We start from the raw sequence: 18,650 nt of genomic DNA, 5'->3' as shown, positions 1-18,650 counted from the left end.
TGATTAATCGAGGACATGCCTGTAACTGTTTTAAAATTGCCTATATTTTCCTATTTATATTCCATTAAAATTAACAGACCATTTTTGAGTAACTCCAAATAATAAAAAATTTATATTATTTCATTTAATTCGCTCATTCAGATAAAATGTTGCGCATTGAAAATATTCATTTGGACTATTAATTAATGTACATTTGATTTTATACGAGTATCTTTTTAACTCTGAAATTTATTGCTAACTATTCTGTAGTCTATTCCAAGAATCAAGTAATGTTGGGATATAAAACATGCCTTAGTCTTGCTGTATGAAAATATCTTTATATTTATATATCTATATTAAGATTTGTAATGGAATGTGAATAATTTTATCTACCATAGTAATTTTATTTATGAACTAATACATTGTTTAAGTAGAAAGAATGATATGCCATATCACTACCAAATATAATGCTAAATGGTGTTAAGAAAATCAAACTCTAATATAAAAAGAGAATTCTGTATGTTACTTAAATAATTTATAATTTATTAAATATATAATTAATTATACGTTTACTAAATTAACATTATTTAAGTAATATACAGAATATTTGGGGCTAAGAGGGATGAAGTTACAGGGGAATGGAGAAAGTTGCATAACGTAGAACTGCATGTATACTATTTTTCAACTGACATAATTACAAACATTAAATCATGACGTTTGAGATAGGCAGGGCATGTAGCACGTATGGGCGAATCCAGAAATGCATAAGTGTTAGTTGGGAGGCTGGAGGGAAAATACCTTTGGGAAGGCCGAAACGTAGATGGGAGGATAATATTAAAATGGATTTGATGGAGATGGGATATGATGATAGAGACTGGATTAATCTTGCACAGGATAGGGACAGATGGCGGGCTTATGTAAGGGCGGCAATGAACCTTCGGGTTCCTTAAAAGCCGTAAGAAGTTAAGTAAATAAGTGTAAGTTAATTAACATAACAACTAAGACAAAGAGTACTCAGTATACCTAACAATATCGGGTCATGAAGTATTTCTGTGTTAGAAGTATACATATTTAGTTAATAACACGAAGACAGAGAGGAACATCATAAGTGACACCAATAAAGGTTCGTTCATGAGGCACCTAAGCCAGGGGATAATGGGGTATGGTGGCCAGTTCCTTTTTCTCTCCATTTCATATACATCGCTGACTAATAACACAATAATCAGATTTAAAATGTATACAACAATTGGTCTTCTTCTGAAACATATAATCAAGTGAGATATACTACCTGATAATGTACTATTTGAAGTCTTGAAGTAAGTAAGCATGTAGACTATAAACGCCATTATCGTGAAAATTTTCTTTTACTGAAATAACAAATTTATATTTCTAACCTTTAACATAAATAAGAATTAAAGTCCAGACTCGTTTCTTTACCGTTTCATTAGGCTTTCATACACGGCGGGACATGTATGTTGCAATAGCTCTGTTTGTTAAGACTCATTTTCCTGAAATGTTTGAAAATTGCACTGAAATTCATATTCACTTCAAGTTTTCATTTTACAAGGCATCTTCACTCCATAACATCAGTGCAGAAAAAAGAATATAATGTAATTAATTCACCTCGGATAGTAAATAAAATTAGATTTTTACACTGTCTTTCTTTTTTTATGAACTGTTAGTAGTTCCTCGGGACATTTGTATTGACATTTTATTAAAATGCCACATTTAAATTATTTAGGAACATTGTAATATTAGTCGTAAATCAGACATTGGTACCTTAGAACTTTAACTACTATAATATCATAATATGTTACATATTGTACATATTTTAATGTTGCAAGAATTTTAATCACATATTTAAGTAATTCAAACATATCTGGCATTTGTATTAACATATTAAGAAATTTATATTACAGAAAAGTAATTGAAGAATTTGTATTTATTTTCTTACCACTACTTTCACATTTTTAATAATAAATTCAATTCTTAGGGCTTCCGAGAAATTAATGATTTATTATTCTGTAGCCAGAACAGAGTTAATATATTATTTTGTTAGTTATTGCTAGTTTAAAATCGATTGAAGTTATAAAATACATTAACATTATACTTTATTTAGGATGTTAATTTTAATATCAATACATCTAATTAGTTGAAACGCATAACATTTTAGTCTGTTAATCATATTAATATACTAACATATTAACGTTTCAAATAAGAGAAAGTTGAATAGAAGTTATATATTTTTAATTATTCATCGCCAATTTTGCGTTTAGTAATAAGTTTAAACTTCAGCGAAAGAAACTAGTTACCATCTAAGTGACTGTATTATTAGAAATATATTTTAATTAATGCTTTTAATCATTTACTTATTCACTTGAAATAATTTTAATATTTTAACTAGTAAAACACTTGACAGTTTATATGATTCTTTAGTAATTGTACTACGATATTAACAAACTTGATTCGGGGTAAGCGAAAAAAAAATTAATTATTTTCACAAAATATAATTCTATATTTACTTTTACGTACAATATGAACGCTTTTAATTATTTTCAATCAATTGAAAATATGAAATGTGAAATATTTTCAATAGACGTTAAATAAAAACTGATGTTTGATCTCAAGTTTTTGACTTCCCAGAAATGTTAAATACTTTATACTTTTTATGTTCTCCATAATATTGCATAGTATAACACAATTTATCCTCACTTTCGTAGATGCATTTTCTTGAAAACGTTATTTGTTGAGGAATTACACCAAAATATTTGACGCCCTGAAAGTGATTTTATTAATTGTGTCTGGCAGTGAAATGGCATATTATGTAGTGGAAGCTGAAGGCGTGATGTTAGGTATGTATAGCATTGAGCATTTTGGCTTGTTTTCTCTACTTTATATTGTTTTGAATTGAACGCAGGGGGTACGATCACTCGCAGAGTTACAGCTCTACCGACTATTACAGCACCAGTGCGGAGTATCCCTACCAGGACGACAGGTCGGTATCCAGCAAGCAACACTTTCCATTAACACCCCCATTCCTATTTCATCTTGTAAAAATGAATGCCTGTTACATGGGAGAGTGAGTGGCTTGCAAAACACAGTTCATTGACTCTGAAGAAAACAGAGGAAATATTGAAGTAATTCATAAAAGCTGTCTGTTATTGACTCATTTTATTAAGAAACAGTCGTTGACTATACAAGTATTGAATAAATGTGCTTATACAGTAATAGTCTTGTTACATATTTTGTTTAATTTAATTTTTTAGAAATTTGTTCATTCAATTCTTCTGGTAACTTCTAGTTTTTTTTTTTTAAAGAAAATTAAAACACATTCCTTTAAGAATAATTAAATAAGGAATGTAGAGATAAGACACTTATAATCTTCCTTCGTTTTTATTTTATCAACTTTTACTTCAAGATTTACTTGACAATAAAGAAAGAATAGCGATATATGAAAATATTTTAAGTTTATCTTCACACTATATGTTCGGAAGGAAGGTGTTGAAATCATATCGAAACTTGAAAATATTGCCAAATTAATCGTGTATGTCCAGCGTACAAATGTAATTAGAAATAGTGTCTTGTGGCACTATATAAAATATGATAAACAAATTAATGCAAATATATCTTGATAACTAATAATTACTTAAATATGAACACATTTAATTTACATAGACTGTTATAAAATAGCAGGATTATTTTTATTATAAGTTAATACAAGTGACACCTACGCTAATATCTTGAGTTATGAAATTAGTGATCGATGAAGGCTCAGTTTGTCGCAAAACGTATTAAAGTTGAGATATCTGCTGCAAGATAAGCCTATACATCATTTTCTTCACTTCAATCTCCATTGTCAGCTTATTATAGGCCTATTTCTGCACTTACACATCACATCGATGAAATGGTTTAGAAGTGGAAGATAGGAAAACTCCACACGCTCTTAGGCAACTCATACGGGCTCGTTATGCTACTTTCAAATTTTTACGTGGAAGAGAAATACCTACTGAATTTTATTTACGTACCGTATACATGACACAGGCTTTCAGCTTTATTTCACTTTGAGATGAAACCGTGTAAAGCAGTCTTGGCGAAAATGTGATCGTGCGCCGAGCCACTGTGTAACCTGCAACGTGCATGGCACCTATAAAGAGAGGCGAACACCCGGGGGGGGGGGGGGGAAATGAAGCAACTGTCTGACTTATTAACGGATTTTCATTTTCCTTACTTCAAGCACTTAAATATAATTTCATACAGTATAAGGTTACAAACTAATGTTAGTACGTGTAACGAAGAAAGAAATGAATAAGAAAACATAGGACACATCACAACCTAAAATTAACCGTCTTCAGAATGTCTCTGCGACAGAGTTTCAAAATCAGGAATTATGTCACTGACTGCCAGTTGTAGTTGATCACGAAGGTATTTGTCTGTCAGTCGTGATCTAAATTTGGTTTTTTACTATTTTCATTGTTGACAATAATTTTTCACAAACGTAAGTTGTAGCGAACTTGGCTTCAACAGAGTAAGCGAAAGAACGAAGCTTCGGATATTTATTTTTTTTTTTGCAAAGATTTGAAAAGTTCCACATTTGTCAAGTCCTTACATCTAGCTTTCATTTAACATCACGTTGTATATCTGTGCGTTTAAATAGAAGATCTAACAGCATTATTCGTACATCTGCTGAAAAAGGATCGATGTACAGAGATGATGATGATGATGATGATGATAAAATATTATTATTATTATTATTATTATTATTATTATTATTATTATTATTATTATTATTATGTAACCTTTTAATATTTCATGAGTAATAATTATGTAGTATAATGCCGTTTTATGTTATACAACAGTTTTCCTCGTAATACTTATGAACAAATCATACATGTAATATTCTCATATTGGCAGCAAAAAATGCGTCCTCCCATCCTACTTGAAACTTTCGTTTTTGTAGAGGTACATGGTTTCGAGAGAGACATTGCGACGATACGCCACTCGCAGGTCAGAAACAAATACGAATGAAACGGAGTTTGACTCCAGTGAGTGAGAGGGTGGGGGTTGGAGGAGGTAGGAAGTAACAGAAATGCATAGCTATCATTGCGAACCATAATGTGCTCGTGAGTCACATTTTCGCTACGACTGGTGTAAAGAATTTTTGTTACCGGTACCCTTAAAAATCAATCGCCCGTGGCTGAGCATAAACCATCGAACCTGGGATTAAAGGACATTGTTAGAAACCATGAAGGATTTACGTTTTTATATGATGTAACTCTGTAGGGAATTACCACTTCTAACTGCTACTCTGCCTTCCTGCAGCCACAGAATTCTGTATTTAATATTAAAATCTGCTTACAAATTCGCTTTACTGAATAAACACTGTTATCCTTAAATCACGACGTAATACATTCAGTACATAGCACTACTTTATAACTGCACATATTAGTTAATGAGCTGACAAAGAAGATCAAAGTGCATGTGATAAACATAGTACACGTTTCTCACCTTTAAAGGCTTTTTGCGGGAACCGAAGGTTTTGTGGATCACTGATTCCCTGTCTCGAGATAACTTTGTGAGCGTCACGTAGTTGAAATACAGTTTTTCACTGTTATTCTGGATCTGCATGTGTAACTGTTTTCATGCTTAAAAACATTCTTCACTTTAACATTATTAAATATTTTGCTCATTATAGTGTGAGTGTATGTGAAAATAAAACAATATGTGTTATATTATTTTTAAAATGCACTATTCGTTCACAGTTTATTTGAGGAAGAATTTAATATGTGAGGTTGACATCTAATTTCCTGGAAAAAACTAATATTCCTTACTGTTAACTTTAAGAAATTTGAACTTATGATGTTACTGGTCCTAAGGTTTATTTATTTTACTCTTTCTTCCATGGTACATGAGCAATGTGCATGCTATACGAGATGAATTGAAAGTATGGATCACTGCTTCTAGCTTTCCTATTTTTAATATTTTAAAGAAACATGTACACAAAAGCCATAGGGAGTGAAAAAATGAGTATTTTAACATGTTTTCAAAAACTATGTTCTTATTTTTGTAGAAGTTGTGACAAAGTGTCTGATTTTTTCTTCATTTTTAGATAATTCAGCTCTCAAAACGTAGAAAAAAAACTATTTTTTTAACCGAGGAAGGTGGCTCAGACGATTACGTTTGAGAATCGCATTTGGGAGATCCCGGGTTCAAACCCCTGGCCGACCAATTTCACTGGGAATTTTCATAGTTTTCCTCAATCTCAAAGATAAATGCCATATAAGGAATTTACACGAATCACCAATATCATAAATATTTTAAAAAACTAAATCAGTTACAAAAACATAAGCCACTTACAACACACCTATCTCTGTTTTTCCAAACTCTGTCTTGGTTAAGCCTAAGCGATCGACGAGCCCTGCATTCTCTTATTCTCGTATTTCAAATTCTGCGGACGGCTACCTCAATCAACTTGGCTTTTCGTTTTCAAAATTTATACGCATATCATCAGCTAAGTACCAGGTCTCATCGCAACAATTTAGTCATTATATCTGACCACAATATAACTTTATATTCTTAATCATATACAGTTTCAGTTGCTAGAAACTGGAACTCGCTTCCAGTGATGTAATGGGTTGTTGGACAGTAAATTCAGTTAGGTAAACATTACATAAATTCTTGCATAACTGATTAATATTTGTTACTTATAATGAAAATAACATGTGTGCATTCTTATTATTACCGTTAATTTCTTTAAATAGAATACTAAACCTCTCATGACAAAATGTCATTACATTAATATTATTCTCATTATATCAATAAATTTATATTTATATTTTTCCCTTATAACATCGTTCCAGTAAACTACTATTAAATTAATTCTCATCATTTAACCAACTAGTCATCTCAACTTACTGTAATTATAATTTTTTACATATTGCATATGGACAGAATTGAATTACATTAGCTCATAAATTAAGTTGTTACTTTTTGATATAGACTTTATCTAAAATTAAATAAACATGTACTAGTCGTTAAAATTTAACTGAAGAATATTGTTGGATGTTCTTATGTATTGTAAATATCCATAATTGAAATATGTATGTCACTATTGTATTGATTAAGGCTAGTTGAGTGGAAGAGAAGGCCTTATGGCCTAAACTCTGCCAGCAAAAATAAAACATTCTATTCTATAACACACGACAATAGAAACTGAAGCTCGGCTATAATAAACGGCCTACTGATGTACCACAAGAACCTACAAATGCGATATGACCATAGATGTTAAAGCCTGTATGATATATATATATATATATATATATATATATATATATATATATATATATACTATTTGTAAACTATTATTTTGTTAAAATTGTTTAAAATTTATAATCCTAATCAATATGTAAATAATAAAGAGAAATACTTCAGTATATCAATTTATCATTATGTGGAAAAGAAGACCATGAATTATTAAGCTAAGTTTTTTCTATTATTATTTAATTCATGTCCTCCTTATTATCCACAGTAATAAATTCGTATACTGAAACTTTTCACCTTGCTATGTAGATGTACACATATATTAGGATCATGAACTTTACGCAAAATTTACAAAATAATACTATACAATTTGTAAAAAAAATATGATATTGCACTTTTTGCGACTTGAAGAATTAAAATTGGCATAATAATAATAATAATAATAATAATAATAATAATAATAATAATTACTTGGTACCATTAGAAACTAAACAGACACATTGACATATCCTATGTAAATGAAAAACATAGTTTTTGAAAATATGTTCAAAATAATCCTTTTTTCACTCCTCATAACTTTCGTATAACTTTTTTTGTGTCTTTATAAAATTAAGAATAGAAAAGCCTCAAGCAGTGTTCCATACTTTTCATACACCTCGTTTAATGTAAATAAGTATTGCTATGATCACTTTAAAGCGTTTATTTCAATATCAGATACACACTAATTTACAGTATTTCTCATACTAGTTACTAGTCATGTGGTAAAAATAGCAAACGTTGCTTTTGTTTCTCAGACTGTGTAATAATTTAAAATATGTGATTTTTATTTCCAATTTTGTATTCTAAATAAAATTGTGAACCTGAAGTTCAACAAATCATTTATTTACATTATCATGTCTTACAGTGAGCAAGTGTCCGCCTGAGAGGCGCAGTCGGTAGAGTGTGTCAGTGTGTCAGTGTGTCGTCTGTGTCAGAGGTTACGGGTTCGATCTTGGCCAAGGTGCTTAAATGCGACAGGCTGATGTCAGTAAATTTACTGGCATGTGAAAGAACTCCTCTGGACAAAATTCTGGCACGCCGGCGGCGCTGTTATGACCTCGGTGGTTGCGAGCGTCGTTAATAAAACATAATTTAATAATAATAAAACATTGAGCAAGCAAGTCGTTTTTATGATTTAACTTGTAGACCATATCTAAGAAGAATATCACACCACAATAAAATGCTAAAATGTAACAAATAAATCAATATGGTACTTTACAAGTAATAATCAATTATTGCGAATGTAATGTATTACAATACGACGGTTTCTTGGTAAAAGTGACCAAGTCCAAAATGAAAAATTGTTGGGAAAAGGCATTTAAAGGTTTAATGATCCATCCAAAGTTAACTGTAGCCTATTCTTTAAATGTTAGTAATACAGTAAGTTATTTTGAAGGTAAATGTGCTATATTATTAGTTTTTAATATAAAATTATGTCTTAAATTTTCATAATGCTTGGAAGCCTTGGAATGTGATTTAGTCACGTTTACCAAGAACCAACGATATATTTAAAAATTAATTTAGGTATACCCATCATCGTCAGTAATTCAATGGACTTACACTAGAGTTTAAAATCTTACTTCAACATATCATTCTTGTTATTATACGGATCTAATCACGCGAACTCATTGGAAGTTCACTATTTCTTTTCTGATAAAGTATGAAAGTTTAATTATAATATAATTTCTCAGGCATGTGTTCTAATGTGAGTAGAAACGAAAATCAAATCAGATCAATTGACTTAAATTATTATAATCTTATCTGTTTCATTTCTAAATTGACATTCCGAAAATTAAATAGCCAACTCTGAATTAAATAAATAAACTCTTATTTCCCATTGATTTATTGTAGTACCTACTGTATAATTTACGTTATATAATCTACCTCTAACGTATAAATTGCGCGTTTTGTAACTGCTTCAGATTAATCGAATTTATAAAATAGTCGATCATGCTTTACCTCACCCTAAATGCCAATTTAAAACTTAAAACGTTTAACTGTCAGCTATCCAAATCCCAACATATAATTTACTTTTTTTACTTATGATCCTTACGCAATTGTAATTTTAAGTAGAATTATGCATTACCATTACAAGTTTCTGATTACATTTCTTGAAAGAAAACCGTTAATTTCCAGCGAAAATAGATTAAATTGCTATCGTCCTGAATTAGACCGACGGTAAATGTAAAGGCAATACCCTATACCTATACGATATGAAGGCGCTTGAGAGACATGGAGGTAGAATTCCATGCTTTCTTGACCTCGCCACTACAAGGAAATGGTAGAGTCAGTACCATGCTCTCGACTGCATTTTATTCTCGAGAAAGTCTCGGTAGTCAACATGATAGTGGATTAAGTTAATCTCGAAGCCGTTCTGGAAATTTTGGCAATGGGAAAAAATCCGAGATTGAACGCAGGACATGCAGGACATTCTAGTTTGTAGCCAGTTACTCTACCAACTGAGCTACCCGGCCGCCCTAAATTAGAATATAATAATAATAATAATAATAATAATAATAATAATAATAATAATAATAATACAAAATAAGAACATTTAAGACTACTATTTTTTCCACAGTAATCTCCCATCTAGAGAAAATGAAAACTCGAGTGGGATTTAATCGACTGTTACACGATTAGAAGAAAGTATAACTTATAAAGATTAGAACAAATAAAGTACTCTAATAAATAAAACATTAATTAACTTACTGAAATTCTGTTTCACTAATGATAGCTTCGTCAAAACGTTTGAACGGAGTCGCCATTTTCAGTTGACTGTTTATGCTGTAAACAATGACGATCGCAAAGGATGTTTTATAGTATCGTAAAGAATTTGCAGTTTTAAATTATGGCAAACAAAGAAACAAATGATAGGGAGGTGATAAAAACAGAAAAAAGTATATAAAGATTAGAAGAAAAAAAAGTACTCTAATACAATAATAGATATCAATTGACTTACTAAAATTATATTTCACTAATGTTACCTTTACCAAAATGTTTTTGAACGGAGCCGCTATTTTCAGTCGACTATCTATGGGGGAAACAAATGACGATCGCAAATCATGTGTTATAGTACCGTAAATAATTTGCAGTTTGAAATGTTACAAACTAAGAAGCAAATGCTAGGGTAGTGATAAAAACAAACAAATGCTAGGGTAGCGATAAAATTAAACAAATGCTAGGGAAGTGATAAAATTGTGCGATAGGTTGAAAGATGTCCTTTCGTACCGTTTTATTGGTGAAAAGTAATATGACGTACTAAAAGTGTAATAGTCACTATAAATTACTTCATGTGCGTAAATCGAAATAAAAATTTTAATATCTCCTAATTTTTGTAAAGTTTAGTTGTGTTCAAAATCCAGAATAAGGTACAGATTTTTCATCTTTAATGTTTTGCTACTTATATGTGGCACATCATGTTCCTGAAGTGAACATATATACAAACTGTTTATGTGCTGTTACAGGTACGGTCAGGAAGACGAGGATCGGCAGTGGGACTCAGGAGGGTACTATTATCAGGACCAGTACGGCGCAAGGGACCAGTACGAGAACCGGGTCAACAGTCGGCGGTCAGCAAACCGAAAGATTGATGGCTACGCGACGACGGGTAAAGTTGGGTCGCAAGAAGAGGGCGAAGACGAGTACTACTCGCCGCAAGGCCTCAGCTACGACGAGGACTACACGGGCAACGAGTACCCGCCGCCCACAGCGAACGCCATCAACACGACGCCGGCCACGACGAGGCGCCGGATGCCGCACAGACGCTCGAGTAGTCGACAGAGTTCCGTCGAGGAGTACGACTACATCCCGACGGGTGGCGGCGGCGGCAGCGGCGGATATTACGACGACTACCGGCGCGAAGCTGTGACGCTTGCCACCACGACCGCCACTACGACCACCAGTGCTGCCTACTCGTCACCCGCCACCACCGGGAGGACGACCCAGTTGCCGAAACCTCCCTCCAGCGCGCACAAGCATCAACTACCCCCTACCCCAGTGAGACAACTCCCACACCATAGTGCCAGTGACACGACGACCACGACGACGACGCCCGCGACGGCCAGACGCAACAATGCTCCGTTATCACGGACGGGCTCGGCGGAGTATGCAGATCAAGACGCTTATCCCGGGTCGAGGGACGCGTACTCGTCTTACTATAACACCCCGCGGGGTGTGAACAAGGAAAGTGGCTACAATGAGGACTACAATTATGCTTACCGCAGTATCGACAACCTCGCGACGACACAACAGGACAGTGTGGACGAGGATCGTGAAGTGATAGTGCAGGATAAGAGAACTAATGACGGGCGAACGAGTGCTACAGGCACCAGGAGCTACCAGCAAGCCACGCCGACCACACAGCGGAGCAACAGCTTGACGCAACAACAGCCGCCGCAACAGCAACAACCACAGCAACCGCAGCAGCAACAGCAACAGAAACAGCAGACGTACCAGCGACAGAACACTGAGGAGTATTACTACAATGCGCAAGACGAGCGGGATTACGTGAACGAGGAGGAGGAGGAGGACCTGGGCTACTACAATGACACGACGCCCGTGAGGACTGACACTAGGAAGAAGTTCCCGGGCGGCAGCCCGCTGCTGCAGCAGAACACGGACTCTCTGGAGTCGCGGGACGACGACCTTAGAGACTCGTTCGAGACGGCCGTGTCCTCCGTGAGCTCTTCATTGCAACACCGACGCGGCGTCTACGATTATTCCACCGCCGCCGAGACGGTAACACCGACCACCAGCACCACGACGCCGGGCGAGATTATACCGACGTCGGTTCCGGTGCCGGTGACGACAACCTCTATGACAGTACCGGTATCGACAACCAATCACATGCCGCCACAAACTACCCAGCACCGCATCACAGCAACGTTGAGTAGTCGGGACCAAGAACCATCTAAAGTGGTGGCCAGCGCAATACCGGCCGTGAGCAGCCCTGGGACGGCGATCGTGACGACGACGACCACGAGCACCACAGCTGCCTCCACCACCAGCACCGTCAACAATACCGTCCTACCTCCCCAGCCCTCAGTTCACAGCAGTCGGGGTTACCTGCGGCCTCAGGACTCCCTGGACAGTTGTGCCGAGGAAGTGTCTCTCCACAGCTCGGGTACGGACTATTATACCAAGAGCATGAACTTCAGGGACTCGCCTCCCTCAGTGCTCATGGACCGTTACGGAACGGACACACCCGTCGAACCCTACACGCCTCCTTTGAGAGGGTTCCCGCAAGAGAACAGTCTGATCGAACCGTACCAGCCTTCGCCGCCCAAGGCGGCATCGGTGCACGCGTCTCCGTCTCCGCCGACCATGATGCAGAAGCAGCAAAGCCTGGACGAACAGTCCCACACGTCCATGATCGAGAGCCCGACTGCCAGCGGGGATAGGCAGTCGTCTCAAGGACAGGCCGAGAAGTCCAAGAGCGTGTCCTTCGAGGACGAAGAAGAAGTCAAACCGGAGAGGCGGAAGATGACTGCCAAAGAACGGTGGCACTGGGCGTACAACAAGATCATCATGCAGCTGAACGTAAGTACAGCTTTATTGCTACTAAATGGTTGTTTGGGATAGTGAGCGGGGACGGCTCTGAAAATTTCCAGAATTTGGGTAGATGAGACTCTTGAGGAGAATTTAATTAAGTAATTGACAAAGAATGCAACAATCATTATTGGACAAGGTTTACACTTAAATTGCATTATTTAACTTTTCACAAAATTGATTTGTAACATAAAAGTTCTATTTTAAAGCCAAAATATGTTCAACTGAAAAAAGTAACTAGTAAGCTAATAATAACCTCACATAACTCATAGTCTATCGTACTTTATTTCTTATCTTTTTATATTAAAAAAGTGTATATACTTCAATTTATAGCTAATATAGCAGTGATCAAATAAAATCCGTAATTCCACATATAAGTTACATTATTACTATGATAGAATTTAGCAATTAATAAATAATATTCTAATTTGATTGAAAGGCTCTGCTATATAATCTTAATTTATATTTCATTTACATTAACAATCTTTCATTTACATATATGTTCGCTAAATTTTTATCCGATTAAGCACTTGTCGTAATTGTTCACATAACGGTAATAGTTCATCTACAGTCTCTTAATTAAAATGATATAATGTGAAGAATTAGAAAAATTACATAATACAGACTAAAATTACACAAAGAAAAAGAAAACTTATGTAAAGAAACCTTCTCTTTTCAAGTATTTTCAGAACCGTTCAAGCTACATAACTGTGTGCAGTTGAAGTATGTCATAGATATATGAAGAGTATTATTGCATATATAATTTACGTGATCCATATCTTAATCGTTTCTGAAAGTACAGAACTTCTTCAATAGCCTAATTATTAATAAGAATTTATAGTTATACGACAAAAGTAGATTCCTACTTAACAAGTTTTATATTTGATATTTGTGTAATGTAGTACTTTAATTAACTACAGTACGTTATCATTAGAGTTGTGCATTTGGCTACATAAAGCCTCCAAGGTATTTATGGAGTATAGCTTGATGTCATCCAGCGCTACTTAGTTCAGGTCTGCTGTTCAGTGAATATACGAAAACAAAACAAAGATAGTCGTTTGGAAATGAGTGCTACAATATAATAATTTGGTAGCGAGAACGTGATTAGAAAAGAAGTAAATGTATTTTATCAGAAAGAAGGAGAGACTGTTCTTTGAAACACTTAAAATGTTTACAGTCATTCATAGTAAGGTGTAGAGATTCGTAATGCACGCACTCATAATGTGTTTCATTTTAAGTTTGTACTGAATCATATATGTTTTTCATTTGTTAATTCCAAACTTAAATTAGAACTAAATTATAGAGTTGGTGCATAAGTTCGTGGCGTTTTTCATTGATGTGGTAGGTGTGTCACTATACTGGGTGTTCATTTCAAAGTGTGTTATGACGTCACTGTTGATGAGTCAGCGATTTGAAGCAAGTTCCAGCTTTTGTGTCAGAGAAGTTGCCTATCAATCAAGGCGTTCAATCTGAACTTTAGAACGTGTACGGTATAACTTGAACGTCGTAGCAACAGATGGCGGTCTGTACGGTCTGTGTGCTACCATAACCTCTTTCGAACTGTGTTTTGCGCGGCCAAGTCGTACGCAGGGTATTTGCTATCATCGCTTGCGTACGGCAACATTCCACAATACAAATCAAATGCTCCGTGTCCATATTGACCGTCGAAGTTAATGTCAACAAATACGTAAGTAATCGTCTTAACCCTCTCCCCATATCCCGACAGTAAGAAAAAACTCACCTCAGTACAGTTCACAATCCTGCCACTACCGGCGTTACCGTACGTATCGGTAAGTAAACTTCTGAATGAACGCCGTACTTGGTAGGAAACTTCTCTGGCAGATAAGTAATACACCTCTGCGGAAGTGTAGGAAGATTGAATTCTCTAGGCTCATCGACTAGCCACGTGACGGCATACAGCGAGCCATGGCACACTTTGAACTGAACACCCAGTAGTACTATTAAATGAATGAAAGTACAGAAAAACGCTACGAACTTAAGCGCCAATCCAATATCTAGATGCTTTTACTTATTATATGGTAAAAATGAAGGGTAGACAATCGGGCGCTAGGTAACCATGGCGATTAAAAATTGTATGTGGCGCATCAATTGTTTATTGAGTTCAAAATTTTTTATGACTTCTAGTTCTTTCATGTCACTATGACTAATACATAGCCTAATATCAACAAAAGCGTTTGTAGGAAGACATTCGAATGTGTTCTTTTAATTAATATCGTTGCATTTTACATAGCATAGCTTCAGAGCGTCTCTGAGAACGTGTATTTGCATTGCATATATATTTAACCTTTAAGTAGTCGCGAGTGGTGTTGTGAACACCCCAGCCAAATATTACGGAGCTCGTAACTATATATTCAGTAAGCCTGTACTTCTGAAACTTTCAGTACCTTTATTGGAATTGGTAAGGCAACAATAACCATAAATATTTTTTAAATCGGAATTCGCATACTCGAGATAATAACGGTTTAAGTAAGTGGGCGGTTAAGCGCGACTGCTTAAAAGTTAATATTGTTTAATATATTCCAGAAAATGTATAGGCCTATTCGTCTTAGCTCGAATGGTTTATTCATTGTATGTCTAGTCGGCGATATGTGCAATGAAGTGGGAAATGAACTGGCCACCCTACCCCATTATCTCTTGGCCGAGTTGCCTCATATGTGGTGCCTTCTTGTTATCATTTATGAGGTTCAGACCTGTCTTCGGACAGTTGACTAAACAACTAGCTACCTCTAAGTATTGTACTTCGTTATTGTTGTTATTTAATCCAAGTGGTATTCCTGTTGTTCACCGACTTACACACACAGGTATATTTCATTCGTTATCTCGTGAAACCAAATGTATGAGTGCGTCGTAGCTCACAGTAAGAACCTTGTGGTAGGGATATGTGAGCTAGTAGAAACGTAACGAGCGAGGGAAGCTTCTCAGTCCACTTTCTTCTTCTCTGACGCGCAGGTAGCTTTTACGAGGTAACGAATGGCATGGAATAAACAGATGTAGACTCACAGTACCGGTGAATGTAGGAAGGCTACTTGGTAACCGAAGCGTGAATTTTGACTTGCAACTTGCTCTCCATACGAAGCTAGTTCAATTGATGTACACCTAACTTGTATTTAAAGCAGCCGTGGAGAAAATGTGATCGTGCGCCGAGCCACTGTGTAACCTGGAACGTGCATAGCACCTATGGAGGGAGGCGGACACCCGAAGGGGAAGTGAAGCAACTGTCTGACTTATTAACGGATTTTCATTTTCCTTACGTCAAGCATTTAAATATAATTTTATACAGTATAAGATCACAAACTAATGTTTAGTACGTGTAACGAAGAAAGGAATAAGAAAACATAGGACACATCACAACCTAAAATTAACTGTCTTCAGAATGTCTCTGCGACAGAGTTTCAAAATCAGGAATTATGTCGCTTACTGCCAGTTGTAGTTGATCACGAAGGTATTTTTCTGTCAGTCGTGATCTAAATTTAGTTTTTACTATTTTCGTTGTTCAAAATAATTTTTCACAAACGTAAGTTGTAGCGAACATGGCTTCAACAGAGCAAGCGAAAGAACGAAGCTTCGGATATTTATTTTTTTGACAAAGATTTGAAAAGTTCAACATTTGTCAAGTCCTTACATCTAGTTTTCATTGTAACATCACATTGTAAATCTGTGAGTTTACAATTGAAGTTCCAGCTACATTATTCGTAATCTCCTGAAAAAGAATCTACGTACAGAGATGATAATAATAATAATGCAAATAATAATAATAATAATAATAATAATAATAATAATATAATAATAATAATAATAATAATAATTCACCTTTTAATATTTCATGAGCGACATGTAATACAATGCCGTTTTATGCTATACAACCGTTTCCTCGTAATACTTGTGAACGAATCATACATTTAATATTCTCATCATATTGGCAGCAAAAAAATGCGTCCTCCTTTCGTTTTTGTAGAGGTACATGACTTCGAGAGAGACATTGCGACGATACACCACTCGCAGATCAAAGACAAATACAAATGGAACGGAGTTTGACTCCAGTGAGTGAGAGGGTGGGGGTTGAAGGAGGTAGGAAGCAAGAGAAATGCATTGCTATCATTGCGAGCCACAATGTGCTTGCGAGTCACATTTTCGCCAAGGCTGATTTAAAGTAACCAAACACAGGACTCTAGTTATCATTACGACCCAGAGTTTTAGCCACTTTTATGCAAGTTGGTACTGTATAGGGTATTGCGTGATCTGCATGTTGGTAAATAAACGAATCTGTCCCATGCGGAGAACTGCTAACCTGCAACAGTACAGAACAGGCGTACTGATAGGCTACCTGTAGCTGGAATGCAGCCGAAGAAAGAAGTTCTTATTGCTTGTTGCGTCGCAGTGTGGATCGAGTGAATAATACTTCAAATAATAGGTATAGGCTAAATGTGCTTGACGATGCAGAAAATGTTTTAATTGGAGAAGTCAAATGTCTCGTTTCGGAACAGCTTCTAAGTAATCCTAAGTTCACTGAAAATAATTTAAGAGACCTTTCAAAAAGTATCATCCAACTGGAGTCAACGACCGTGGAAATTACTAAAAACATCCGGCTCGTGGAGCAATTACCCATAGCCAAAAATGAAACTGAAGATGACACACTTTTGGTGGTGCAGGAGAAACTTAGAAATGTTCTGAAATGTAGTATTCGCGACAAGTTAGCAGGTACTGCAAAATGCAAAAATATACATCAATTATGTACAGCCACATGGTTCAAGTTTGTTCCTGTCACGTCGTGTAACGTAGAGATGAGTTTTTCTCAGCTGAATTCTTGTTTTGCGGAAAAAAAAATAATAAATGTTCGTTTGAAAATTTGAGGATGTATAGCCTAATTCATTGCAATAACGCATATGAATCTTTCCAATAATCCATATATACGTAATATTGCACTACATTTTAATGTTAAATATTAGTATATTGGATTTTATTTTACTGAGCACATTGTGTGCAATTTCTATAATAGCAACTGTATGTACCCATTTCCTACGTAATGGATGGCCTACAAAATGTAAACTTCCTTGGAAATTACCACTAACAAGTGTTCATTTTATTCTATAATGAAATTGTTACTTCACTTGATTACTTGCACCAGGTGAGACTTACTTCTTTTATTCACTGTACGTACGTAGTCTAGCTAGAGAACAAGTAGTGTAGGTTGCCAACGCTCCGTCTACAGCGCTAGCGCACTGGTCTTCCAACCAGGTTGCCCAGTTTCGATCCCCGGCCAGGTCGTGATGGAATTTATAGCGGACAAAGTAAACGTTGCAGAGAGTTTTTCTCGGTCTACTCCAATTTCCATCTATCACTCCACCAACACTCTCCGCGATAGTAAAATTAGGCTGGGATGAAGTCTTGGGGAGTAGTAGTTTCCGATGCTGATATAGAAAGTGTCTGGGTCTCATCAGGCTACTCATATGCGGACGGAACCTGGATCTCTATGCGGACGGAACCTGGATCTCTTCAGAGGTTGAGGCATTGTAAAATCCTTTACAGAACGGAAAGTTACATTTGTTCGGATCAAATTTATGCACATTTAAAGGACAAAACTTTCAATAATTTATTATCATAATACACCGTTCTCTTAAACTGATTGAGCATATTACGAATTAAATTACTTTCCCAGAACATGTTATGAAATGTTTCATATGAAAAAAATCTCGACAGGGAATAAATAAAACTAGCAGAATTGTGATAAACTTTTTTGTTTGAAATATCTCAAAGAATAACCCCGTAAAATTAATGACATTACTTACGTTTTACTCTGTGCATATGTA

At 35.6% G+C, this 18,650-nt stretch overlaps 1 protein-coding gene across 1 annotated transcript in view; it reads left to right on the top strand.

Moving 5' to 3' along the window:
* The window catches only part of LOC138692736 (uncharacterized), a 420,307-nt gene extending 407,452 nt beyond the window's left edge, over nt 1-12,855 (top strand). Inside the window, exons 12-13 of the mRNA XM_069815928.1 lie at nt 2,897-2,974; nt 10,740-12,855. Of these exons, the coding sequence (XP_069672029.1) occupies nt 2,897-2,974; nt 10,740-12,855 (2,194 nt within the window). The remainder of the gene's footprint in view (nt 1-2,896; nt 2,975-10,739) is intronic.
* The last annotated feature ends 5,795 nt before the right edge of the window (nt 12,856-18,650 follow it).

This window comes from Periplaneta americana, chromosome 17, assembly GCF_040183065.1.
Source record: "Periplaneta americana isolate PAMFEO1 chromosome 17, P.americana_PAMFEO1_priV1, whole genome shotgun sequence".
NCBI lineage: Eukaryota > Metazoa > Arthropoda > Insecta > Blattodea > Blattidae > Periplaneta > Periplaneta americana.
This window is presented reverse-complemented; position numbering and strand designations above follow the sequence as displayed.